The 26,765-nt window shown below is 41.2% G+C and overlaps 3 protein-coding genes across 7 annotated transcripts; 2 read left to right on the top strand and 1 right to left on the bottom strand.

The window, feature by feature from the left end:
* Positions 1-8,011, top strand: lgi3 (leucine-rich repeat LGI family, member 3). The gene is made up of 9 exons (XM_028034825.1): positions 1-495; positions 1,865-1,936; positions 2,746-2,817; positions 4,170-4,241; positions 5,259-5,330; positions 5,531-5,700; positions 5,799-5,963; positions 6,056-6,146; positions 6,704-8,011. The coding sequence occupies exons 1-9, from the start codon at positions 32-34 to the stop codon at positions 7,431-7,433; spliced, it is 1,908 nt and encodes a 635-aa protein (XP_027890626.1). The 5' UTR covers positions 1-31; the 3' UTR covers positions 7,434-8,011.
* A 1,811-nt stretch (positions 8,012-9,822) lies between these two features.
* Positions 9,823-14,741, top strand: chmp7 (charged multivesicular body protein 7). Of its 2 annotated transcripts, none has more exons than XM_028034250.1 (10): positions 9,823-10,399; positions 10,494-10,665; positions 11,094-11,279; positions 11,731-11,864; positions 12,577-12,625; positions 12,702-12,821; positions 12,914-13,012; positions 13,106-13,163; positions 13,921-14,142; positions 14,225-14,741. In XM_028034250.1, exons 1-10 carry the CDS (start codon positions 10,137-10,139, stop codon positions 14,278-14,280), a joined length of 1,359 nt encoding a protein of 452 aa, XP_027890051.1. In that variant the 5' UTR covers positions 9,823-10,136; the 3' UTR covers positions 14,281-14,741. The 2 variants fall into 2 exon arrangements, with proteins under 2 accessions (XP_027890051.1, XP_027890052.1); XM_028034251.1 differs by having other exon boundaries at positions 9,825-10,399; positions 13,924-14,142; positions 14,225-14,696.
* Positions 14,742-15,220: 479 nt separating this feature from the next.
* ccdc92 (coiled-coil domain containing 92) lies at positions 15,221-26,375 on the bottom strand. 4 transcript variants are annotated; one of them, XM_028034253.1, is made up of 6 exons: positions 26,302-26,365; positions 25,959-26,123; positions 23,809-23,863; positions 21,953-22,124; positions 21,694-21,735; positions 15,221-18,418 (listed from the first exon to the last, which is right to left on the bottom strand). In XM_028034253.1, exons 4-6 carry the CDS (start codon positions 22,086-22,088, stop codon positions 17,607-17,609), a joined length of 990 nt encoding a protein of 329 aa, XP_027890054.1. In that variant the 5' UTR covers positions 22,089-22,124; positions 23,809-23,863; positions 25,959-26,123; positions 26,302-26,365; the 3' UTR covers positions 15,221-17,606. The 4 variants fall into 4 exon arrangements, with proteins under 4 accessions (XP_027890054.1, XP_027890055.1, XP_027890056.1 ...); XM_028034254.1 differs by having other exon boundaries at positions 25,959-26,126; positions 26,302-26,354; XM_028034255.1 differs by lacking the exons at positions 23,809-23,863; positions 25,959-26,123 and having other exon boundaries at positions 26,302-26,375.
* Between the last annotated feature and the right edge of the window lie 390 nt (positions 26,376-26,765).

Here is a 26,765-nt window from a genome sequence, read left to right as displayed (position 1 = left end):
CGTCACCCTGTCAGAGTACACTGTGGCAGTGATGCAGAAGCAGAACCAGGGGAAGCTGCAGCGCACCCACACCCACCGAGGAGATACAGAAGTACCCTTCCTCTTCCTCTCCTTCTCCTCCCCCGCCTCCCCTCTCTCCCTCTCCGTCTCTCTGCGCTCAGTTTTCACAGAACTGCACACAGACAGACAGGCAGGCAGACAGCTAGGCAGGCGCTGTGTGTGTGTGTGTGTCGCCTCTCCACCGACTTCAAGAAGCTCACGCACCCAGCCTCCTATACCCAGCGCCGGGATGCTGCTGGAGCTCGGCTCGAGATGGCTGAGGCTGATGTTCGTGTCGGTGGTGTGTCTGTGCCTCTGCCTGCCGGGGGAATCGTACACCAAGAAAGCCCCGAAGGTGCCTCGCTGCCCTGCGACCTGCTCCTGCACCAAAGACAGCGCCTTCTGCGTGGACACCAAGGCCATTCCCAAGAGCTTCCCCCCTGGAATCATCTCTCTGTGAGTCCACAATCCTACCAGAAAAGCATCACTTGAACGACCAGCCTTGGCAGCATGTAGGCTGGTACAGAGGGCTACATCACTGATGTCACCCACGGTTATGTAATGATGCGTGGACGTCTCGACTGTGTTTTAATGACATTTAAAGTGCACAAAGCTGAGTTTCAAGCTGTAGAGTGTTTGCCAACAAAACTGTGATAATAACAATTGTCATAAAAATGCTTTTTTTTAGAAAAAAAAGATGATTTTGTTCCTTTAATGTTCCAAATATAGATGAGGGAGAACGATCCAGAGAGGAATACTAACAATAGATTCCCACGCTCAACTGCAGGAGACTTATTTCCTCTGAGAGATCCAGCCTCAGAGAGCGCACAGAGATGCTTTCATCGAATTAAAGCGCAAAATGATGAAGACACGGGGTTTTGCTGATGGAGATGTGGGGCATCTTAGCCTCAAACACCTGTGGATTGGATGGATTAGCGCAGACTTAGAATGTCCTGATTTAATAACAGGGGAGAAAGTGGTGATGGGAAAAGTGCGTCCTAGTTTGGAAAAGTTGTTTTGAAATTTACACTGGCAGGTTTTGAAAGTTTAGGCTGTAGGTCAGGGGTCAGTAACCTGCGGCTCCGGAGACCTATGAGTGACACCATGGCTCCTAATAACTTTCTCAAAAAAAATGTAACTAATACTTTTAAATATAGATATACTAACAAGTGTTTTGCAGTTTATTTTTCAAGGAATTGAATTAAAATTCCACAAAAGACTGACTTTGAATGTACCAGCAGCACATTTTTAGAACAATTTTTCTCGTCATCTGGTTGGAAACTGTTTGTTTTTTTTCTTCATAATTTTCCACGACTACCAACAGTCTACAAATGCATCCATTTTCTTTTAGCCAAGGCTTTATGTTTTTCTTTATTTCAAAACTTAAAAATATAAACAAAATGGTGTTGTATGAAATAATGACAACTAATTTCCTATATTAAATATTTGCCAAAAGTCAAAATTTGACTTTGTTTGTGTTTTTTTAAGATCAGGTAACATTAGTGGCTCTAAATCAGTTTTATTTAAACAATCAACCAAGTTGACTCCTACAGCACATTCCAGCAACAATGCAGTTCAAAGTGCTTTACATCATGAAAACATAAAAACAGTCACCAATTGTGAAGCCAGTAACAAACATTACATTTTGTGAAGTTATTTAGAGGAACTGGGGGCAAAAATGTAGACTCCTGCCTTAGATGGAATGAAAATGACTGGGCTGCCAGTGAGAGGAAGATGTTATATTATATACCTGCTGTGATGTTTTATCATTGCTCACCTAAAACCCATCTGGATGGGATCTGATGACGGTTTCCTGTCTGAACAGGACGATGGTGAACGCGGCCTTCACGACGATCCCAGAGGGAGCTTTCTCGCACCTTCATCTGCTGCAGTTCCTGTGAGCCGCAGAACACGACACTGTTAACACAAACAGACACCACACAGTCAGTTTAACGAGGCCTGTTGTTCAAAAGCGCCTCCGTGTCACAGGTATGCATGGAGACAGACACGATGTTGTTGAGCAGCAACAATGAGGCGACTTGAGCCACTCTACTCCAGATGAATGCTTATTGAAAGCAGTGGTGACATAGCAGTAATAAGGGTAAAGTGGCTCAGTATCAGTGTCTTTGCCAATGACTGACTCCCTTCAGTGCAGCTTTGCCACACAAAGGCAAGGCTTGTCTCCTCAGATGCAATCAGGAGTGTGTGTTTATATGCGGCGGCATGCAGATCTGTGTGCTTATGGGAGATCCTGAATGTATCAAAACTTTTTCCACTTTGTGTCATTTTACAAGTCTTAAATGGACTCTACTAGGATTTTAAATAATAGACCAGCATGATTTTAAGTTAAGAAGAGTTTTAAGAATGATACATGATTTCCAGCTTTTTTTCCAAATATTTTCTTTATTTTTTGTTTTTACAAACGAACTTGGAAAAATATCATCATTATTGTTATTTTTACAAATATTTTTAGTGCAATAGAGACTCAGTTTGGTTTGCAGTCACTCACCATCTAATTTGATTAACCTTAATCAGTTTTCCACTTCACATTTAAACATATTTATACATTCATGCACTACTTTGCGTTGGTCTGTTACGTAAGATAAAATGTTTTGTAGTCAGATTGTGGCAATGGTAAAAAGCTCAACGGTTACGAATACTTTTAAAAAGTGCAGCAAATTTTACTGGATGTTCTGCTTTCAACAGGCTCTTGAACTCCAACACCTTCACCATGATTGCCGACGATGCTTTTGCTGGTCTGTCCCACCTGCAGTATTTGTGAGTGTCACTGAATCCACAGTGTTTTTCATCTTTAGCAAATGTCCAACTATCACTGCCTACTTTTAAATATGAAGCATTAATAGCAATATTACATTTTCTTTATACTTATATATGATAAAATCTTTTATATTGACTATTTGGGCAATTTCCCAGGGTGGCATTAGAAATGGGGGCAGTTTACGAAGGTATGACTTCACCGTCGGTTGTGGTGGCTTGACATGTTCTTTTTTGAATTGCTTCCAAATATGGAAACTGGTACTCCATGTTTGCTGCTGAGCATAGGCTGACTTACTTTTTATGGAACCACACTATATTCCATCCAGCTCCAAAACACTCAGCTAATTTACTGTATTGTAATTACTTGGGTGCTTGCCCAGAGTGCCATTTATGTGCAAACAACCAAGGATATATTCAGTGAATTCTCCTGGTTGACCTCGGCAACTTGCAGTATCTTGATCAAGCGTTATTACTGGCCGAAGTGGTCAAGCAAAGGCCGGGCATTCCTGAGCTAAAATGCAGAGTAATTTCAGTGTACGCCATTCTTGTGTTGTGTTTTAGTTAACAACTCTGCTCTATATTTAGACCATCTCTATACTGTGAAAGTTGCATAAGGTTGCATAGACCGATCTTGTGTTACTGCCGTGGAGTCCTGCAGTGCTTTTATTTTCTGCAGAGTTCATCGCTGTATCTTTGCCACAGACGGTAAATTTAACATCCACAGTCAGATCTGAGCAGAGACGCTCTGCAGTGCTAAAATACAGAGCCAGAAGTGAAATTAAAAATAAATCCTTTTCTGACAGCTAGCACTTAGCCTCTGCAGTGTAAAAAAAAAAAGAAGCTGAATATGCCATCCTGTGAATTGATGTGCTTTAGAAAGTCATTAGGTGATGGCTTGGAGTGGGCAGGCTGCTGGCTGAGTGGGCTTGACTGCAGACCCAGCTTGCAGACCTGATCCTCACTGTGGCCTGCCTGCTAAGGATGCTGATAAAGTCATAGAGTTATTTCCAGACACCTCCAGAGAGTTTGGCCCTTAACTATGTATCGACAAAGCAAAGACAGGACAGGATCAAATGATGCTGACAATCCATTTGCAGAACTTGAATGACTTTGTGTGTCATCTTAGACTTGAAGTGAGATTCTCATCTGTCAAAAGTAGACTCCGTATTAATATTTGACTCTAAATCGGATTTTTAAGCAGAAGGAAACGTAGCTGAGATCCTTTACTTGTTTCTGACAGATTTTTGCTGTACTGAACACAGACATTGACCGAGCCAACAAGGGTGACTTTCTGCAATGCAGACAAGATAACAGAAGGTTATCTTAATGTGATTGATTTGTTCCCATCACAGATTCATTGAGAATAATGATATCCAGGACCTGTCCAAGTATACCTTCAGAGGACTCAAGTCTCTCACTCATCTGTGAGTATTTTAGGGTGTGGAGACGAATCTTTTACTTTGAAATGTCTAAACCTAAGCTATTTGCTTTAGAGATGCACTGATCAAATATTTGTGACCGATTTCTCATCATTGCTTCTTTGAAAGCTTTGAATGTTGCAAAATTTTGTAATTCAGCTCTATTTAAGTAAGCTTCACCTTGAACACAGCAGTACTGTACATGTGGTACAGTTGATGGTTTATGGATACGTTTAAAAGATAGCACCGCCAAGGTTGATATCAGAAATTTAACACAAAATGACTAATCATTTTGACCTCAATCTCAAGTTAAAGAACTTAAAACTTTCCATGTGCAAAACAGCCATCAGGCAAAAATCATTACAAGAAATTACTTAGCTAAGGCAATGTGCATAGTATGTAAAATATAAGTTTATTTCCTATAAGTGAGGAAAGCTGCACACCAAAAGAGAGACTGTGACTGAGTTTAGAATGAATATTCAGAAGGAGGGCAGTGAAAAACAATGCTCCTGTGTCATACAAGCACTTTCCGCATTTGCAGTGATATTTGTCTGGGCAGAGGGAGAGAGTGAAACTCTCTCCAGAAAGCATGAGAGTCAGCAACTAGAAAGGAGTTACTCTGAAATAAGATTTTACTCATCTAATTTAAAGACATGATTTAGAGTTTACATTTGAACCATCTTTAGCATCATAAATGGTAATATTTAGCATTTAGCTAAATGTTAGCATGAAGGTTAGCATGGAAGGTTAGCATGATTAGCATTACTAAGAAACATCAGTGTATTTTCCCAACAAAAAATGTAGAACCAACTCATTCGTAGCCAATTCAGCACCTTCCTCCTTCAGTAACAGCATCCACACCTAAGACTGTTGTCGTTTGTGCAACATGTTAGCACTTAGCAATCTTTTCAGATTCCTGTTGCCAGTTGATTTGTTTTTTGCATCTCTGATGTACATATATGCATTTCGAACTGGACAGATGATCAGTATGGATCCATATTACGGACAACTCTCATTTTGCAGATCCCTCTCAAACAACAACCTGCAGCAGCTGCCCAGAGATCTCTTCAAACATCTAGACATCCTCACAGATTTGTAAGTTTGCAATATTATCCTGAACTCTTTAAGCAGAACAGTCAGTAGCTCAGTTTCTCTGAAGTTTAACATTTTATAGCTAGAGTGTATGAGTAACTGTTGAAGGATGATAAATGAAAAAATGTTGTTCAGATGATTTGTGTGAGATCTAAAAAGATATATAGATATGGTGGGGTTTTTTTTCCATCTTTATGATTCAGAGACCTGCGTGGGAACTCGTTCCGCTGCGACTGTAAGATCAAGTGGCTGGTCGACTGGATGGAGAAGACCAACACTTCAGTTCCGGCCATCTACTGCGCCAGCCCCTTTGAGTTTCAGGGTCGCAGAATCCGAGATCTCACTCCACGAGATTTCAACTGCATTACAGCAGGTTTTTTTGTTTTATTTTAGTCAATCTCTCTGCATCCGTTTGCTGAAGGTCATGGTGTAGTTTCATTGGTGTTCTCACTCTGATTTCTCATCCAACAGACTTCGCTGTGTATGAAACCTTCCCTTTCCACTCAGTGTCAGCGGAGTCCTATGAGTTCAGTGGAGATCAGTTTGTGGCCTTTGCTCAGCCCGATTCTGGATTCTGTACCCTGTACATATGGGATCATGTGGAGATGATCTTCAGAAGATTTCACAACATCACTTGTAAGTTTCTGGTTGTAATAATAAAAACCGATACATTGTACTCTGTAAATAATGAAAACTTTATTCCTTCGGCTTCCCTCTTTCTCCTGAAGCTCGCTCGGCTGTGTACTGCAAACCTGTTGTGATAAACAACACTCTTTACATGGTTGTGGCTCAACTTTTTGGTGGATCCCACATATACAAGTAAGGCCTGCAGTTCAGCTTCATATTTAGCTAGTGAGTGCAACTGAAAGTAACAGCTCAGTGGCAAATATTTAATGGTTTCCTTCTTTAAAAAATTTAAAATCACGTATACCTTTTTTAATCTACTTTGCACTAGTTTATTCCATTCAATTCCAATAATATAAATTGAAGTTTGTGGTTGTAACATGATTAAATTTGTCGAGAAATTCAAGTTTAATTCTAACTCTTTGCTAGAAGTCAACTAGTTAATTGCCCTTAGGTTTGTGAGTGTGTGTATTGTTGTTTCTCCCGTTTGTCTCTGTGTTAGTGTGAGTTAGCTTAGCACACACCTCTCACCCAATGACTGATGGAGATAGATCCCAGGCCAATGACCAGATAGGGATTTCGCAGCTATAGTAAATGGATGGGTTGAGGTCGAATTTGAAGAAAGGTCCTCTTGTAAAAACTGTTAAGTTGATATCTTTGGAAAGACAGTGGAGCAGATATTGTTTTTCCATTAGAGATAAAAGTGGCTCTGAACTTTGGGAAATCCCCTGACAGCCTCTGTGTGAACGCAGGTGGGAGGAGGGACCGCAGCGCTTTATAAAGATCCAAGACATCGACACCAACCGGGTGAGGAAACCAAACTTTGTGGACACCTTCCTGCTGGACGATGAGTGGTATTTTGTTGTGGCGGACAGCTCCAAGGCAGGCTCCACCAGTATCTATCGCTGGAACAGCAATGGGTTCTACTCCCATCAGTCCCTCCATCCTTGGCACCGGGACACTCACGTGGAGTTCATAGACGTTGGCGGGAAGCCTCACCTTATCCTGTCCAGCGCCTCCCAGCCTCCCGTGGTCTACCAGTGGAACCGGAACCAGAAGCAGTTCGCTTTCCATTCCATAATCACGGAGCTTGCAGATGTGCAGATGGTCAAGCACTTCTGGGTGAGGAAGGTCCTCTACCTCTGCCTCACGCGCTTCATTGGCGACTCCAAGATCCTGCGCTGGGAGGGGCAGCGCTTTGTGGAGATCCAGACTCTGCCCTCTCGGGGGTCGATGGCGGTGTATCCCTTCACGGTGGGGCCTCGCCAGTACCTCATCCTGGGCAGTGACTTCTCCTTCTCCAGAGTGTACCTGTGGGACGACCTCACCCAGCGCTTCCAGCCCTTCCAGGAGCTCAACATGAGGGCTCCGAGGGGGTTCAGCCTGGTGTCCGTCGACAAAAAGGACATTCTACTGGCTGCCAGCTTCAAAGGCAACACCCTGGCCTACCAGCACCTGGTGGTGGATCTCAGTGCCAAATGAGCAACAGGAGGTGTTCACCTACCTTCAGTTTAAAATGTGCCAATAAGACTGCAAAAATGTCGAAGCCATGTAACTGAAAGTGCTGTTTCCTCTGTGGTTTTGAGTAAGTCAACTAATTACATGATTGTTTATGATCTTTTGCACTATTGTTTAAAATCTAATTGAGATATGTCAACATTAGAGTTGTGGAACTGTTGAATCACTGTTCTATTTTAAAAAATTATGGCTAGGCCATTGTTTTTATTCCTTGTGTTGTATTTAACTAATATCTAAATAACATGCATGTACATTTTCAGAATTGTTTGAAAGACCACACTGGAAGTTGAATTACTGAGAGGAAAACTATGTTTTGTACGCTATAGGGTGAACTGAAAACCCTTTTGCACGACACTGTGTATAAAACAAGCTAACCCTAAAACACTTAAAACACTTTGTTTCATACCCATATGTATATATGTCATCAACATAAATATGTTTTTGACTAAATGCTTGTTCAAATCAAATCAACATTTTGTCACCATTCATTGTAATGCCAATGCAATGTCCACAATAAAAATGAGATTGGTGTAAGAATTTTAGCAAAGTGTAAAATCTTAGCAGCCATTCACCATTTTAACAGTTTGTACTGCTGCCTTCAATGCTGCTGTTCCAAAATTTCATGCAGCGAGAGAGAGGAGCCCATAATGTAGCAGCTCTGATTAAGATTTTGTGCAGAGGGTAAGGAGACAGTCTGTACTGTAGCTGGACTTGTTCTGCTATGACCAAGGATTAGTAAGATACAATAATGGGGACACAAATTTTAAAAAATAAATAAGTTAAATAAATTTCATGTTTCTTGGTATAATCATAATATAATGTAGAATTCAAAATATATTTCACATGTAATGGTAGAAATTATTGTTTCTCCCTTTACAGTCAGAAACTTCTTAAAATTCACTGTAAAGACATGAAATCTTTCCTGCCATCACTATCTATGTAACTCTTTGAAGAATTTGAATTAGTATGAGTTACAACAGCATTTAATTTCCCTTTGGGATACATTTTTGAATTAAAATTATTTTTGAACTTATGAATGGTATTCTTTTTGGCCCTATTAGTAAGATCAAATATTATAATTTAAATAAATAAATAATCTTATGTCTGTTGCTTATAATGCAATTGATTTCTAGAAAAGAAAGGTCAAATAAATGCATGGCAGTGCCTTTAGTCAGAGGCTTCTTTCAGACTGCTCTGATACAGACTGCTACAGGAGATCGATCCTGCCCACGGCCATCAATATGTACAACTCATTGAAGAAAATTGTATGAGTTACAAGAACATTCAATTGCCTTCTGGTATTACTTTAGTATTTCTGAATCTAACTGTATTTGATTAGTGAATATTTTTTATGGAACTGCAGCAAAAGGAAACAGTGCCATCTTGTGGTAGAATGGGGAAAATACCCAGAAATTGTACTCAAGTTACAAGGTCCCTGATTCAGTATATTACTCAAGGAAAAGTAAAAAGTAGCAGTTCAAGAAACTAAGATTATTTGAGTATTGAGTAATTGATCAGAACATGTATTTTGATATTAAAAAATGTCACCAGGTAGATGAAAAATATCATCTACCTGATGATATATGTACAATTTCTGGTATTTTAAAGATGAATGTGCAAAATAAATACGATAATTGCCGGATAACAAAGTCAGGCAGAAACACATATTTTCTTTTTCACTATAAAACATATGAAACAGATATCTGTAGTAGGTGATGTAGACCAGGGTAAAGTACTTCCAATTGAAATTAATATCTTCACTGTATCTTCTTGACCTCCAAACGGCACAATAGGTTCAAAAGATAGAAAACAATATTAGAACAATGAATCTTGGGTGCAAACAAGATGCTTCATTTAAACATAAACTGGTGTGTCTCTATGTCTGGTACGTTTTTGACTAAAATATGTTTGTTCTTCATTCAGTGAAGTTACTCAGTTGATAAGAGTATCCAGAAATAAAGTAATAGTAGTGATAATTCATAATAACACTATGTAAGAAAAGATTAAACGTGTGGTGTAGAAAAACAACTCCGCAACATCTTCCCCAAACAGTTTCTCAAGTGAATGTAACTAGTTACTACGCACCTCTTGTAAACTGTCACAAAAACAATATTATTATGTAACATAGTTCTATATTATTCCTTTGGTGGGGTGGTAGCTCTATGCTTCCACGGTTTCCAGGCCCTCATGTTTTTTTCCCAGAAAAAACATTGACCTCTTGCGTACAAATGTTGCAACTGTGAAGTTCCTGAGCAAAATGCTGGGTGCGCTTTCTTTTCTCTACAGCGCATCTCTGGTGGGCGGTAACCTGGTGTTACCGCCCACCAGAGCAGAGGGAAAGCCGCCGCTTCCCCGTCTTGGCGTGAATAATAAACACACACAATCATTTTTTTTGTTGATATGTAAAAGCTAGCTCCGTGTTAGCATGAGTTTACAACACCGTGGCGAAGTGAAAGTCTCTGACAGTTGATTTTGAACAGCGGAGCTGTAATTTTCTTCGACAAAAGATGTGTGAACCTACATGTTACCTAGCAGTAGCTGCTAATGCTAGCCTTCTCTCTCGAGTTCACTGTTGCCAGTGTTAACCCAGCGATCCTCGCAACCAAGTTACCGTGACGAGCTGGTTTAAGTGGCGAACCAGAACCTTTTCAGTGTGGGCTTTATAAAATGTCTAGCACGTCGGAAATGAGCCTGCCACCCGAGTGGAACGACGACGAGCGGATGAACTTTATGTTCTCCGAGTTCAAGGAGAACCGGGACGTGAACACCACGGACTGGGACAGTAAGATGGACTTCTGGACAGCTCTCATCATGCGGAGCTGCAGGCGGCGCGGCTCCGTGGTTGTCAACCTACAGGACCTCAACAAAACCTTCCAAAGGAAAGAGAAAACACCGCTGGGCCTTTCGACTGTAATCCAGACCATGGCCAGGTAACCGTGGACGGGTCGGTGCTTGTCAGTATTATTGTCAAGTCATGTTAACTCTCTCTCTCTCTCTCTCTCTCTCTCTCTCTCTCTCTCTCAGGTGTGGGAAGATCCAAAGAGAGTCTGAGTTCGCCGCCAGCGTGGACTGTGGGTGGGTTTCCTGGAGTGTGGGGATGCTGCTAGTGAAGCCACTCAAGTGGACCTTCTCCACGCTTCTGGGCAGCAACAGAGTTCCTCTGGAGGAGTCTTTCGTTGTTATCGAGCTAGTAAAGGTTGGCCATGCTCTTGTTGTTTCCATAGGTTGAATTTCAGCTAGAAGATGCAGTCCTTTGCATAACGCTTTAACTTCTGCTTAATTTGACACATTACAACCACAAACTAGAAAAAAAGGACTCTGAAAAGTGTGGCATGCATGTGTAGTCGGTCCCCATCTCCCATTGGATTTTCTTTGGGTTATCAGAGTAAATGTGCTGGATACAAATGCATGACATTTTTTGTTGTGTGTTGATCTCTTGCATAAATTGCTAATAAAATTGAGTTGGTTTTGGTCGGGTTTTTTCAAGAAAAGGGTTGGGAATACTTTCATAAGGGCACTGCATCTACTGCACAGTCAGATTTGTTTTAAGATGCAGCTGTACTGGGTGGTTTCCTATTTCGGCGCGAGACGTGGTGATACAACTTCGTTCCTCTTCTTTTTCAGGAGAAAGCCGCGGAACTGCTAAAGGTCTACCGAAGCAGTGACTTTTCAAGCTGCTCCATCATCTCATTTCAAGAGCTGTGCACTCTCGCCTCCAACATCTGCGCTGATGAAAGCACCCTGTGCATGGCTCTGCTGCAGCTGCAGAAGGACAAGCTGGTCATAGTTTCCTTGCACGAGGGAGAGAAGGTAAAACAATATAATCACTGTTGGGGCTGCACGATGTTAGGAAAACATGATTCAAGAATGTCACCACAGTGATGTGATTATTATCTTTCTGTTTTAGGTCGATAGCAGAACACAGATGGTCAATATTTCTGTCTGAACAAGGACGTTTTATTGTAACTCTGCTAAACAAATTAGTTATAGTTTCTTAATGATTTAAAACGAACTATTTACCCTCAGGAACTCTTTACAACAAGTGGCACCAGATATATAACAAAAATAAACAGTCTGAATGAGTATCAATTATTAGCTAACACGTACTACAATCTAGGCAGTGCTTCATAATACGCGGTGACAGAATATTGTTTTTCATATGTTGTGCAGCTCTAATCAAAGGCAACTAAAAAGTTTTAAAATACAACACAAGTACTTTGTACGATTCATGAAGACGTACCTGATTTCTTCTGTTTTCCAGATTGTGAAGTTTTGTCAGCCAGGACAGGATCGTGTGTCTCCGGTTAGTGACGTAGACATCGGGATCTACCAGCTGCAGCGCAGCGAGAAACTTCTGGAAGAGCGTGTGCAGAAACTGAGCCTGGAGGCTGACAGGTTGATCTTAGACATGAACATTCCTGTTAGACGTCTAGTTCTTGTGTACGAAGTGAGAATTACTTTAATTCAAGAGAGCCAAATGCAGAGGGTTAGATTTGGATGCTTGTTGTTTAGCATAATCTCACAATGAAAAATACTGAAAAAAACAGCCTTTAAATTGCCCTGAGGAAACAAATTGAAGATATGTTTTTGTAATCCAGTAATTAAATCAAATATATTTGCACTTTAATGTGGCTTAAGGATAACATGCACTTTGCTGAGGCTTTTGCAAAGGAAAGTGTCCCACAGCATCGCAGGCCCACTATCAGACTTGACACTGAGCATAATTTGCTTTTCCACATGTTCATCCTTTGTTTTACAAGACTTACCAGAAGTGATTGTTGTGAAAAAGCTCAGTCTTTATTCCTGTTCTTTTTTAGTGCCGCAACTAAAGATAATTTCAATAGTTGATTATTTTATTGATGATTCTGATGATTAAACAATTAATTTTCAAGAAAAAAAATAAAGGTTGCTTTTTGGGGGCAGAGGAGTTTTCAATGTTTTCACTGCAGGATTATGCTATCGCAATAATAAATTCATAGCTTTGAAGTATTCCTGTGCGTCTTACAGGACGCACCAAACCTGTGCAAAGAGCCGCAGGTTTGGTGCATTAGTAATTTATCTCTACTTTTTTCTTTTACTAAATTGCACTCTTAAAAATTATTTCTAGGTGCAAAGAGGAAGCAAGAATTCTGCTGCGAGACGGGAAGAAAACACAGGTCATTATAAACAGAAACTTTAAGACGCGACCTTCGAAATCACAGCAGCCGTTTAAGTTGAATTTCCATCTCCAAGGCGCTGAGGTGTTTGAGAGGCCGGAAGAGAGTGGAGAAGAGAGCAGACAGCTTGTTCGCCAAGCTGGAGACCATCAGGGGAATCCTGGAACGAATAGCGCAGTCGCAAACCGATAAGATGGTATGAAGGGCCTTAAATCTTAGACGTCAACATGTCTTCTGTAACGAAGTTTTCCTTCATTGGTTAAAGGGTGTGTTCTGGTGTGTGTGCAGGTTATGCAGGCCTACCAGGCTGGAGTGTCTGCTCTGAGGATGTCGCTTAAAGATATGACTGTGGACCGCGCCGAGAGCCTGGTGGATCAGATCCAGGAGGTACGCAGTCGTCGTTAAGACAGGAGCTGATATATTTCGATTATTTATTAGATTTTTATCATTTTTTTATGGGCTCCTGTTCCATATTAACAGTTATGCGACACGCAAGATGAGGTGAATCAAACCATTTCCAGTGGTGTAACTGCTGCAGGTAAGTCATTCTGTTCCTACTTGGTTTAATTTTCTTTTTCGTTATTATTTATTTTATTCATTTTTAGCATAATAGGATCATGTCACATGTAAATGTAAGCAAATGTTTCTCTCAAAAGTACATTTACTATAACATAAGGAATTAAGCACCAATCAACCACCAATAATGATCACTGTTGCAACACAACAGGGATCATTATTGGTGTTTTTGTGGTATTATTTAATACACAAAACGGTGTATTAAAAAAGAAAAAATCTTCTTGTTCAGTAAAGTCAAGTGCTTTACTGTGCACTTGACTCAGTAAAGTGCTGTGTCAATGTGTCTCATTTTAGCCTATTATATTTTAATATTTTCTTAAAAGTAAAAATGTATAGTCTCTTTAGTTTCTTTAGATGATTGTTCCATTTGTTTAGTTCTGACTTTGTGTTTTTTTACTTCTGATCCTCCCCAATTATAAATGCCATCTTTATTATAATTTTTGTTGTTGTTTATGTGTCGGTAACATACTGTTTGTATTTTTAAGCATAACTTGCAGAACATAGTAGTCCACCAAGTCGTGAAATTCCATGAATGTGAAGAACAATTGATTTGTTGGACCATTGTAGCGTTTTTTTGTGCTTATAATTCTAACGGCTGCTTTTTTGCAAAAAAAAAAATAGAACTTTCTTGTGCCTTGCAGTCATCCCCCCCCAACACTTCTACGCGATAAGTCTAATAACGAGTGATCAGTTTATTGACGTATTATGCATTTTGTAAGTAGATGAAGACATGGACGAGTTGGAGAAGGAGCTGAAAGCGTTGCTGGATGAGTCAGAGCCAGATGTGAACACATCAGGTCTACCTGCAGTCCCAACGAACCGCCTGGGTCCCGCCGGTGAGCAGATCCTCAGTTCTCTGCCTGACGTACCCCGCGGCCACTTGCATGTTACCGCTGACGCGCTAGAGGAGGAACTGAATCGGTTAACCTTATCAGAAACAGGTGCGCACCTTCAGATTCCTTCAGTTCTTTCCGTCTTTCAGCCGTTCCAGACGACATGTCGGTCAACTGTCTTTGTTTTCAGGATCTCCACAGAGGAAGGCAACGTCACCAGAGAGGAGAGCAGAGGCTGCTCAGTGATTTTCATCGACATCCAATTCAAAACAAAGCACTTTACTTCTTTCAATAAAGACAAGTACAGAGGAGGCATGCCAGTCTGGACTTTCCAACAAATAGTGCCGGTCTACTTTTTAACTTGCTTGCTGTCGTAATTTGAATAACCCTTTGGCTCCAGCGGGAATGCTTATAAACCGGTTAAGAGAACCGTACAAATGGTTTGTCCTGTGTTTATGGATTCTACATGGATGCTCGTCATAGACCGTTGTGTAAAGTGTGTGACAGTGGCCTTCTGAGGTGTAAAGATGAAGCTGTGTAATGCCAAATGATTTATCATAACCAAGTTTATTGTTGAGATGTACCGGGAAGGATGGAAAAGAATGCCTAAAGTGAGTTTAACCAAATATGTTTGTCAAAAAATAAAATTTATTTTAATCACTTGTCTTGAGGTATATTTGCGTTAAATCAATAAAAGATAAAAAGCCCTGTTGGTCTACACTCATCCTAGCAACACTGACCTATTGGACAACATTGTGAATCCTCTTCTCATTTGATTGTTTCAAAATGTCTGACAATGTCCGACAAAATAGTTTTAAGGTGACTTCTCTGCGTCATGGCAACTTCTGTCCTTTTCAAGTTAAAATCCACTGTCTTGGGTTATTTCTCCTTTTGATTAGTAAGTTTGGTAATCTAATAATCATCTAACTGTAATAGTGTGACAAGATGTCAGTTTATATTCTTGCTGAAGCACAAATGGCGGTCCTGAGTTCAAAATGGCAAGTCATCCGATGTGTCACTATCCATGATAAAAAATAAAAAAATACTGAATATTTTTGTGACATTTCCCCCGTACCTCATCTTAGGGTCACCGCTGTTGACAAACAAACCTGGCCCAGTAAAGTGACCTTTCCTCCAGCTTTTCTGACACTCATTCGAACCAAGTAACCAAACCAAAAGCATGGCAGTAAAACAATAATTTGTATTCTTTAATGACAAGTGATTTTATTGTGAAAAGCAGGCTATTAAGAGATTTAATTACCATTATTGTGGTGGTGTGATAGGTACAGAGTGCATCAGGATTGTTGTTTCTCTTTTTTTGTCTTTCTTCTTTTTCCCGCTGGGTCATTAATAAACAATAAATTAAAAAAACAACTCATTACAAATTGACAGCCTTTTAAAAAGTACAGTTGGTAATATCACAATGTCCAGCAGTGTTTTAAAAATGCCCTTGTACGACAAAAAGCATTAATGAATATTGTTCAAACCTAAACGAAATCCTCCATCATCTTTCCTCAGACACGCTCGCACTCTCCTCCTCGCTCACACACGCAGAAACACTCCCTACTTCCATATATATATATATATATATATAAATATCCATATTGCATTAAAATATGTCCAGCGCTGCTTCCTTCTACGAAGCAAAGGAAAAGCTTCAACTCGATAACCGGCACATTTCAGTTACACACATCGCAGCTTCTACCTACGGTCACGTGAGTATACAGATACCAAATAAAAAAGACATTTACGGAGCAGCAGTGTTATTATGTCACCTCTATCCTACGAAGCTGCTGCTGACGTCTTGCTATATAGACTGCTGCTACCTCCTCTGTACTCCAGATATGTAACGGTGACTTCTAGCCATGACTACGTTTCACAGCTTGAGCACGACTAGGCCGGTTAAGCAGGCACTGACGCAGATATTTGGCTGAGAATTGGTTGTTTGCACCACATAAAACAGATCCGACAGGTCGAAGCAAAAAGGTCAAGATGTGAAAAGTACAAAAAAAAAAAAACACAACTCATTGGGAGATTAATAAAACTCATTTGGCGTGCTTTACAGTAGTCCATTTCTACCGTAGAAGAAGAAAACGTAATGGTCCTCATGGAGTACCACAAAATGACGCTTTTGTTGATACTGCTGCGTTGTGTAAAAAGCAGGCTGCACAGTGGTTCAGGCTCTTCGCTGTTCTTGCAGTGTAAGTAAGTGTGTATACGCTAGGGTCAGATGCATAAATAGTGCAAAAACCAAACATAATGCATGTACCCTTCTCTACACATTGGATTTGTTTGTATGTCTCAATGTGTGAGAGATATTAAACTAAAACCACAAAAACAGAATTTGAGGTCAAATGAAACAAGCAGGCTCATCTGGAGGAGTTGGAAGACCTTGGTAAGACTTTAATAGAACCATTATTTTGCTGCTTTAGCTTCTTGCAGAGGGCGATATGTAGGCTAGTGTGCTTTAAAGCCCCACATGTGCAATACTGTTTCTATTTTCCTTCCGTCGAGGTCCGTTGCTTTGAACTTAGAAAGTGGAGTTGCATATGTAACGGATTTTAATTCAGGCTTTGTTGTGTTCATGGGCTCACAGCCGAGACTAAACACATTTCCTCCATACCTTAAGCCAGAAATGGGGTTAAAGTATGAAGGAAGTGCATGAGTGTAAAATTTCAAAATGATTCGGATGTACTGGCAGAAGCACATTCCGCAGTGTCTGATAAAGGTATTCATATGCCTTGAACTTTTTCTTCTTTTTTTTTTGACATTTTACATTCAAATCACAAACTTCAGTGTATTTTATTGAATTTTATGCAATAGGTCAACAGAAATTTCTGCCCCATTGTGCGGGGGAAGGAAAATGATAGTCGGTTTCTAAAATGTTACAAACAACAAGAACATGCATATGTATTCGGCTCTCTATACTCGGACACCTTTAAATCAAATCCAGACCAAGCAGAGTTCCCTGTGTGCAAATTAATCTCATTAAAAATATTCAATATTCATTCATTTTGTCGCAGGAAGGCGACAAAACAGACCAAAACCGAACTTTCGACATGCAAAAACACTGATGTATTGCAGAAAACCAGCACAACCTGAACACACCACTTCAGGGGTAAAACATGGTGGTGGCAGTATGATGCTGTGGTGGGTGATAAGGAATTGATCCTGTTAAAGGCTGCAAAGACTTAAAAATGAAGCGTAAGGTTGAGCAAAGTATGAGAGCATGTGAATAGAAGGGAAAAAAAACTCATTGGGAGTTTTTTTGGGAATAGTGTGGTTAATACTATTACTATGGCTTTTTAAAACACTTTTTAAAAAGACATGTATCATTTTCCTTCCCTTTTTAAAGTTATGCACTGAAGTTAGCGGTGATGACGTGATCAAATCTGAAACAGTTCAAGCAGTGTGAATACCTCTGCAAGGCACTCTTTATAAATCTGGCAAACAGAATGCATAAACACATTTTTGCCTTTGTGGTCACGCTCCTTTTAGTCATAAAACCAGAGTTTTATGCATCTGGCCCTAGATGTGCATCTGTGTTAATGCGCAGGTGCAGCATTGCAGTGTTAAACTGTCCTATCGGCTTCCGAGCGCTTCTGCAGAACCTTGTCCTCGTTGACCTGGTCCACTGCCAGCGTCTCCAGCTCGGCCTGCGGCGGGGCGAGGGGAGAGGTGCCGTGCGGGATGCGGTGCGCCACGCCCACGTGGGCCCTGTGCTGGCGCTCCCGAGCCGGGCTGTGTCGGGGGCTGGCCGCGGCGCCCAGGGGAGGGATGGGGGAGCGGTCGGAGGCGATGGGAGGGATGACTGAGGGGCGCTCACGCACTACCTGCTGCGCGTCGGGAGACTCCCGGGCTGCCTGCAAGAACGGCGTCGGGTCGGGCATGGCGTCGACCGGCTCTCGCAGGACAACCCGCCTGCCGTCCGGGCCCAGGCGGTACACCTCCGTTAGCTCCGGGTGAAGAGGCTGGGAGAGGCTCTTCTTCATCCGGCGACGCGGGGTTTCAGGCTGCCTGTCCTTGGCGGGGGGAGGCGTCGGCTTGTAGGAGCTGATGGGACTGACGTTGGGACTCGCCTCGGAGGAACTTCCGGCCAAAAGCTTCTTCTTAGTGGCGTGAAGCTGCGAGGTGAGGTAAGCGATGGTACTTGCCCTCTGCTCCAGCTCCCCAGACAACACGACCAGCTTGTGGCTCTTCATCTTAAGCTCCTCCAGGTACTTCTTCTCCCGCTCTTTGATGGTGTTTTCCAGGACCGAAATCATGGCGTTCTTTTGCTCCAGGTCCCGGAGCAGCTCGGTGTTCTCCTCCTCCTTCTTTTTAAGTTGGGCCTCCAGCTCCTCACACCTCCTTTGCAGCTCCCTGCATCGTTCCTCGCTGCTGTCTGCACACACAGTAATGAGCAACATCACAGCTGTTAAATGTGTGATATAAATAAGACATAGACAAGAAGAAGAAGAAGAAAAAAAACACACATTCGACTAAACGCTGAGGCATTAAGTTAAGACAGTCTGTCAGCACAGAGAGAGACAGCAGGATCCTTTGGAGAGTCGTTTGCAGTGGTCAGAGAGCTCTGGTCTCACATTACAGCTATTATTGGCTCTCATCTCCATCACTGCAGCTCCTACCTGACTCTGCAACACCTCACTGCAGCCGACTGTCTGTGCTGTACTGTGTGTGCAGAAAATTACAGTCAACTTCTAATGCAAATTCAGTCATCATTCGCAAATTTTGTGCTTAGCTTATTCCAAGTCTATTTTGCGTAGACTTGGAATTTGTTTTACAAATTATCATAACGTTTCTGCAAAATCTGACCAATCACCTTAAAGTTTTTTTTATAAAATTTTTTTTCTGAAAAAAAATGATCACTGCAACTCGGCTGAATTTTTACAAATCCCTTCCACCCCCTTCTAATTTAACCCCTTGATTCACAACTTGTAAGATAAAAGCGCAACATTCGCCTTTTTTTTTTGTTGCAGAAACCATTTTGTATAAGATTTTTTTATACTGTGTATACAGTCATGGGTAACGCGTGGGACATGTCTCCCGCTTTTCTTGTATTTGTGCCTCTGCACATATACAAGAAAAGTCCCCCGCACTTCGTTACCACTGTTCTATCGGTGGGCTGCACAGTGGCGCAGTTGGTAGCACTGTTGCCTTGCAGCAAGAAGGTCCTGGGTTCGATTCCTGGCCCAGGGTCTTTCTGCATGGAGTTTGCATGTTCTCCCTGTGCATGCGTGGGTTCTCTCCGGGTACTCCGGCTTCCTCCCACAGTCCAAAAACATGGACTGTGGGAGTCTGTCAGGTTAATTGGTCTCTCTAAATTCTCCCTAGGTGTGAGTGTTGTGTGCATGGTTGTTTGTCCTGTATGTCTCTGTGTTGCCCTGCGACAGACTGGCGACCTGTCCAGGGTGTACCCCGCCTCTCGCCCGAAACGTAGCTGGAGATGGGCACCGGCAACCCTCCCAAACCCATTGGGGACAAGGGTGAACAGAAAATGGATGGATGTTCAATCGGTTGTTATGACAATGTGATTTTCGTAACCGTCTTTAAATGCATCATGAGCGTGGCATGATGACACCGGTTACACCTGTGGATCTCATCACCAAGGGAAGATCAACGCTGAGCTACACGGTTTGTGTCATCTCCAGCAACTAGCCAGAGCCAAAAGGCAAAAAAACTTTCCAGTTTTCATCCAAACAAACCGAGTAAGTTGAGTAATGATGCTGCATGCAGATACTGCTAGCTAAATGATGATTAATAAATGCCAGGATGTCATATAAAGCTTGTTTACAAGAATATTAATGTCGTTGTTTCCTGTTTTACATCCTTGCTTGTTAGTTAATGCCAGGAATAAACCCAAGCCTCTTTAATTTCTGTTCACAGGTTGTGCTCATTGTTTCCATATGCTTAAAGGAAATCTTTATTGTCACAATAGAAAGAGCAAACAGGAAGAGAGAAGACATTAGAGCAGAGGCCAGCAGCAGGACGATGATGCAGGGTTTTCTCAGGTAAGGAGAGATTACTTGATAAAAAAAAAGAGAAGAAATGGAAGGTATGCGCAACAATTTCAACTTTTTTGTCAGACTATGTTATAGCAAAAATAAAACTTAAAAAAAACCCCAACATCATAATGTCCTGGAGGGGCTGAAATTATCGTTGTTTTATATTCAAATGTTTAGAAACTTTCACCTCACTTTTCATTTTCTGATCTGAGTCTCGCATTTAAAAAATTGAGTGGTTGGAAACAAGAGTATCGTATTCCCTTCATGGGGGGCTGGTGCTTGTCAAGCCCAGTTGGCGCAGCTGCAGTGAGCAGGTTGGACGCTGTGCATTAGTGCTGCAACAGATAATCTCATTTCCTGCACTCCAATCTAAGAGATATCCCATACTAACATGATGGCGAGTCAGACTGGAGGCTTTAGCAATGTTGAGCCAACACAGCTCTGTCAAAAAGCCTACATCGTCACACCGTGATCTCACATGGCACCCTTCATATTAAAGACACCTTCACCAGCAGAGCGTGAATCAGACGAGGATGTGACTTCATCGCATCATGGTTTAGAGGGAAGCGGCAGCTGGGGGAGCTGTAATCAACAGCAGTGAGTCAGAGAGACAGAGCAGTGCTTCCTGGGTAAGACTTTGTTACCAGGGAAGAGAGCTGGCAGAGAAAGCTATTTCAGCAGGTGAAATTCATTTACAGGTCTCTGTGGTGCAGAGTTTGCTCTGTAGCTGCTGTTGGAAAGTGGAGCACTCCCTTAGATGCCATCACAACATTTTGAAATCGCACATGAATTTATCTGACTTTTTTTTTTTTTTACATGAAAGTGACTACTGAATTAATTTGATATAGAATGTTATTAATAGCAACTGACATTTTGCTTCAGATTTCACAATCTCCAGTTTTTCCAAAAAGCTTTGATCCACTGATGACCATCTTAGCCAGCCACACTTTCTCTTGGATTATAAGCAGGGATAAGAACAACATGCAAACTTTTTTTTTCTGGTCTTCCTAATATGTATGATTATAAATTGTTCAGAGTTGGAGCAGAGGCAATTAAAATCTCTTTGACATCTTAAATTAGTCATTAGCACAGATGAGTATAGCTTGCAAGACTACACTATTTCTTATAAAATGCTAAGTCCTTAGCTAAATTTGACTCTTCCAATATGTGGAATGTCTGGTTTTGGATGCTGTGCACTTAGAAGGATTTTTGTTTTTACTTGTCTTGTTTTTTACTTTCAGACAAGTTGTGAATGTGTGTAACCGTGGCAATAGGATATTGTTTTTACAACTGGGAGTAGCAGATCAGCATTTTAAATTAGCACCTCAAATAATGCCTGAACTACAACCCCACACCCTAAAGGAGCTTAAAGATGCAGAGCAGGACAAAAGAGCAGACAATTTCAGACACAGATTTAAAAAGGCAATAGCAAATGAAGTGGGTTAGGATGGAATTGTCAGTTGATGGATGTTTATTGACATGAGCTAAAATATAATCCATGATTAAGAATGATTTCATTTCAGCTAGTAAAGACATGCATGCTTTTCTTTACAAAATTAACTAAAATTTTAATAATCAAAAAAATCATTCCAGTGTTCTGATTCCATTGTTTGTTTTAGCAATAACTGCATAATGCACGGCAATAGTAGCTTACCTGATGGATCGGAGCTTCTCACGGTGAGCTCATATGTCAAATCTGTGAAAAAGAAAGATGAGGTTGAAACATGGAACAAAGTATCTGTCCAACAAATTGCTCCCCAGAAACTAAGCTTTGAGGATTGAGAACGTTGTGCTTTGTTTTGGTCATTAAATAATTTTTTGCCGCCATGATAATTCAGCTTTTCTGCATTTGAAATGCTCTGAAATATACTGACTTACCAAAGAACCAAGAAGCTGATAATGCATGCGCTCACCTGTGCATTGCTGCTGTAATCGGCGGATCTCTGCGTGTAGCCCCTTTAGTGTGTTAGCATGGTCCTGCTGCAGAAAAAGCAGGTTTTTCTGAGCACTGTGCAGCTGATTCTCCAGAGTTACGTTTGCTGAGGCCATGGCGATATCTGTTTGGATCCCCACCACCCCTGGAACCTTAAACCCACAAAGACAGAAAGTGTCAAGCCATCCACCACACCCAATTTTGTCACAGTTCAGCCTACAAACCACGAGGGCATCAAGAAGCTCCACAGCATTTTTTCCCCCCAGGAGGTACTTCTCCACTTAGTCATCCTTTTGTTTTATGCTAGTAAAACAGTGCGACATCGTGCTACCACAATAAAAATTACATTTATTTTAGAATGTTCATGTACATCTTTATAAAACTAGAAGAAACTAGAATCTGTGCGATATACTTAAAAGTTTTATCCTAATATTTTGAGGCAATATCGTAATTATGATAAAATGACAAGAACTTTCAAAGAAATGTATCATGATAAACGATACGCTAAATGCTCACCCCTAAGAATCTGTCAGATGAGAGCATCTACTGCAGTGAGACTCCATCCAGCAGGCTGAATATCATATCGGCATGCAAAGTGTGAATTTACAACAATATGTTAGCCAACAAATTCTGCATTCCAAGCAGTCTTTTGCGATTTATTTGGATGATGGTCTATTTAAGATCCGTTGTGCAGCCCTATTTGGGAGAGATTTTTTTAACAAACTGAGATTCATGCTCAGTATCCATACCATGACTACCAAAGACACCGAAGCTTCATACACTGATGCATACGATGCTGCCACTGGGTGTGGCAGATCAGCTTGAAGAAAAAAAAACTCCTCTTCCTTCCTTGTCATGCCACACCCTTCAGGCCACAAAGAGACATAATCACTCTATCTAACAATCTCCACCCTCTGAGAGACACCAACATCAGACTAAGAGATAACAGCACACTGATGCCTGTATGCCCCTCCACACCCTCTCTCTGCATACAGGAAAGAGCTTCAATTCAATATCCCAGAGCTTTTCACTCTTACATGACCATCTCACCAACATGAATAATTCATCCTAAGACACCTGACTGAGCGGGCTCCCTCGACTCAGCGGATGCGCAAATGTTTTCATTTTCATGGGGAAAAGTAAGAGGCGGTGCCAGCACCAAAAACCCAGACTGTTTAGAACAAACACAGCCAGCGGTGTGTCATAAAGGCTGAGGGGATAATCTATTATTGATGAGTAATGTGAAGTCCTTCCGGTAAACCCTGTGCTGCAAGCATATCTCTCATCCCAGCTCTTTCCTAGAATAGCTCAGAAAGCTTTCCGCTCGCAAAGACATGACCTCAGACAACTTCACTATCAACACAGCTCATGCAACATACTGCAGCATGGCGGATATAAAAAGAGGATTAAGATTAGCTTAATCCTTTCAATAAAGTTAATCAAACGTCATGTTTGGGTCTCCTTTGATTTTTGTTTTTTATGCACAAATTCACCCATCTGTATTTTTTTCAAACTGAGATGAAGAATGATGAATTATACATGAGCTGCAGCAGCATCAGACATTAGGAAGAAGATACTATCCTAAGCCAACACAAGTCTCCTACTGTAACATTCTCAAATCAAATGCACTGTCTGCACATAAATACAAAGCATAACAAAATCTAAGTGCTGAACATTTAGCGTTAGTTTGGCTTTTACAGATATTTGCAAAAATATTGAATAAACACTGGCTAAACTTTGAAGCAATACTAGTAAAGGGTGTTGCTTCTTTAGACTTCCCACCGTTACTATGTCTATTTGTGATCATAAATATTTCCAAACAGCTAACGGTTTTACCTGTGAACGGTTTTACTGGTTGTAGACTTCTTTCAGCCAGCTGACCAGCAGCACACTGTAACAAATTCAAGTTCAAAAATACTTTACTGAGCCCAAAGGGAAATTAAATGTTGCTGTTGTAACTCATATTTATTCAAATTCACGTTTCTCAAAAAATGACTTCCAAAAGCATGAACAATATGCAGGAAAACATTTGCGGTTTTGGAACAGTAACTTTGTAACACCTTGTTTTAATTTAATACCTGCAGCTGGTGCTGCCTGTGTTGATCAATATTTTCCCAAAAAGAGAACATAAATAATAAACAATACATGAATCACAGCAGCATGAAATAAGCAAATACAAGTTCTTAGTAGCAATTTCTTGTAATCAAGCTCAAGTTTTTGCACAACAATATTGAAAATATATTCTAGCAGATTTCACTGGGAAATATACGGCCTCTCCTGTTCTGTTGTAATGAGCTGTATCTGTAATGAGCTTTGTATTTTTGGAAAACCTACAAAGGTTTCTGCTCAAATCTGGTCCAAGGCATAAGCAAACTATTGCCTTGTTCCCACTGCAAGATTTTTATGCCAATCAGAAAGCAAGGTAATAAAAACATGGCGGGGAACTGTCTTTTTGTTTTATTTTCTCTGTTTAAATACATTTCAGAAACCATCATGTTGTCCTAGATAGCCATCTTTGTTAGGTCTGAACTCAAGTTTGATTTCGAGGAGTTTTGTCAAACATCTGAATGTTCATGAGTGAAATGTGTTCCTGTGTGGTGTGTCGCTCCTGCCGTGTGGCTGGACATCACACACTGTAGGACCAAACCTGCTATACCACAGATTTTTTTTTTTTTATAGCCACGTGTGAGGTGTCTTCTGTTTTTAAAATCGGCCAACAATTTTAAGTCTTGCAGTGTGAACCGGTAAGAAAAAGCTCATTACAACTTCCAGACCAGAGAGGAACCTCAAGAGTGTTTCACTTCTTACGTAGTACATAGATCTCAACACATCAAATTTATAGAAAATTTAAAATAAAATTTAATACAAATACATTTGCATTATTAAAGTTATGTTAACAATCCAATTTTTATTTGGTCAGTGTGTGCATTGGTGTTAAATTTCATATAGAATCAACCTGCAACCTAGTTCTATCTACATTCAACCAATCCAGCCATCTGTCCATCTATTCTTCCTTCCTTCCTGGATTTGGGGTCACAAATCAAATTCTGATTTGGGCCCCATTAAATGTAGGGCCGGCCCTGCTCATGTTCCTAACACCAGAGCATTACAACAGCAACAAAATAATTTTACAAGAGGAGAGAGTGCGTCTCCTAACGATTACTGCTTGTATCTCCATGATGGCACACATATCTGGGAGGAGGTCGGCAGGCATCCCTGATACTTTACATTTCAGCACCTGCATTGCGGACAGCACCCTGAATACAATACCTCTGCTGCTCCTGACAGCGGTAGCCAGGGGATCGTTGCTTCCCTCCAGCAGTGTCGTAAACTTTCAATAAGCAACAGTCAAGCTGTGACATTCACTCTTGTTATCAAATAATGCATCAGAGCTCGACAAAACCTAGCCGCGCTGCTTCCTAACAATACAAAGATGTCATCACCGCATTTGGTGGGGGTCATCACAAAGGCTGTCCTTGCAGCCAGTGTTGTGTTGTGCTGCGACTCAGGGAGGAGCTGTCCGGTGTAAGGAGCCGCAAACAGGCTAGTTACAAGCCAGAAGCAACAAATCTTCCCTCGCAACAATTGCTGTACTCAAAAACGACGGTGCCGATCATGAAAAACGCTTACTGGCTTTCTGGATGTTTCTGAAAATGCGACACCACCCACAAAATAGGGCACAACCCATGGTATTTATTGATGCCTTGCACCACTGCGCATGAATGAACTGACTGAGGCAAGAATATTTAAAATACTTCAAACACACATTACTGCATAAAACTAAGTCTGACGCATAAAATGCGCAAAGCGAGCTCATACTGGCAGCATTTTGCAGTTCAATCGCCACGTTTTAATTACTGCAATAATCTCTCTGTTGGAGCAGGTGAATTAAGCTACTACGCCTTTATTGATGTAGCCTAGCTAGAAAGCTAAGGACGCCGAAACCGGCAGCCCAACGTTAACTGCAAATATGTATGTCGGCTTACCTTTCAGCTGAAAATACGTGGCCGTCAAGAAGCTGCTAAGGCGCAATAAATAGCGGTCGAACGGGCTAGCCGCAGCGGCTAAGCGCACTCCACCTTGCAGGTCATGTTGGTGATGCTGCCAGCGGCTCGCCTCGGTCGGCTGTGTTCCTGTCAGATCTCCCTGAGCTACTAGACAAAATAAAGCGATGCACCATGGGAAGCCGGAGGAAACACTGACAACACGCTCAACATTTACACTCCATTTACATCTTCCAGTTTGTAATATTCATTACAAATATATTTATGAGTTTTCAAAGACGTATATTAGAAAAGGGGGCGGGGGCGGAGGACAGCGGTTACTAACCTTAAATATAAACTGCGCAAGTAGCGGATGCCCTTAGTATGCGACCGTTTTGCGTTGATAAGCGTCATCACCATGGCAACGGAATCTGTTCTTTACAGATGTGTTTACGCCACCTAGCGATACTGTTGTAACGTTGCAATGCAGTGCGGTACGTTTTTATTGAGATAAACATCCTGCCGGCGTCAGGTGAATACAGAATGGTAAATACTGGTAAAACGATGTGAAAGGATGTAAGGCTCGTAGACAGCTGGTGGACAGCAGAGGGCGGTATTACTCTTCAAGGAACAGTTTTTATTTTCTTCGCTCCTATTTATCTTTCTCCACATCCACGCTGCATACTCTTCTGAGAGGAATGAAAAGTAGGTGGTTCTAGAGTTCTGAAAATTGCAGTATGAACAGCCTTGTTTAAAACAAATTTTAATGTTTAGAAAACAAAACAACAAATCCATCATTTATTTACCAAA

Source organism: Xiphophorus couchianus, chromosome 12, assembly GCF_001444195.1.
Source record: "Xiphophorus couchianus chromosome 12, X_couchianus-1.0, whole genome shotgun sequence".
NCBI classification, from domain to species: domain Eukaryota; kingdom Metazoa; phylum Chordata; class Actinopteri; order Cyprinodontiformes; family Poeciliidae; genus Xiphophorus; species Xiphophorus couchianus.
The sequence above is the reverse complement of the archived record's forward strand: the minus strand, read 5'-3'. Positions and strand labels throughout refer to the sequence as shown.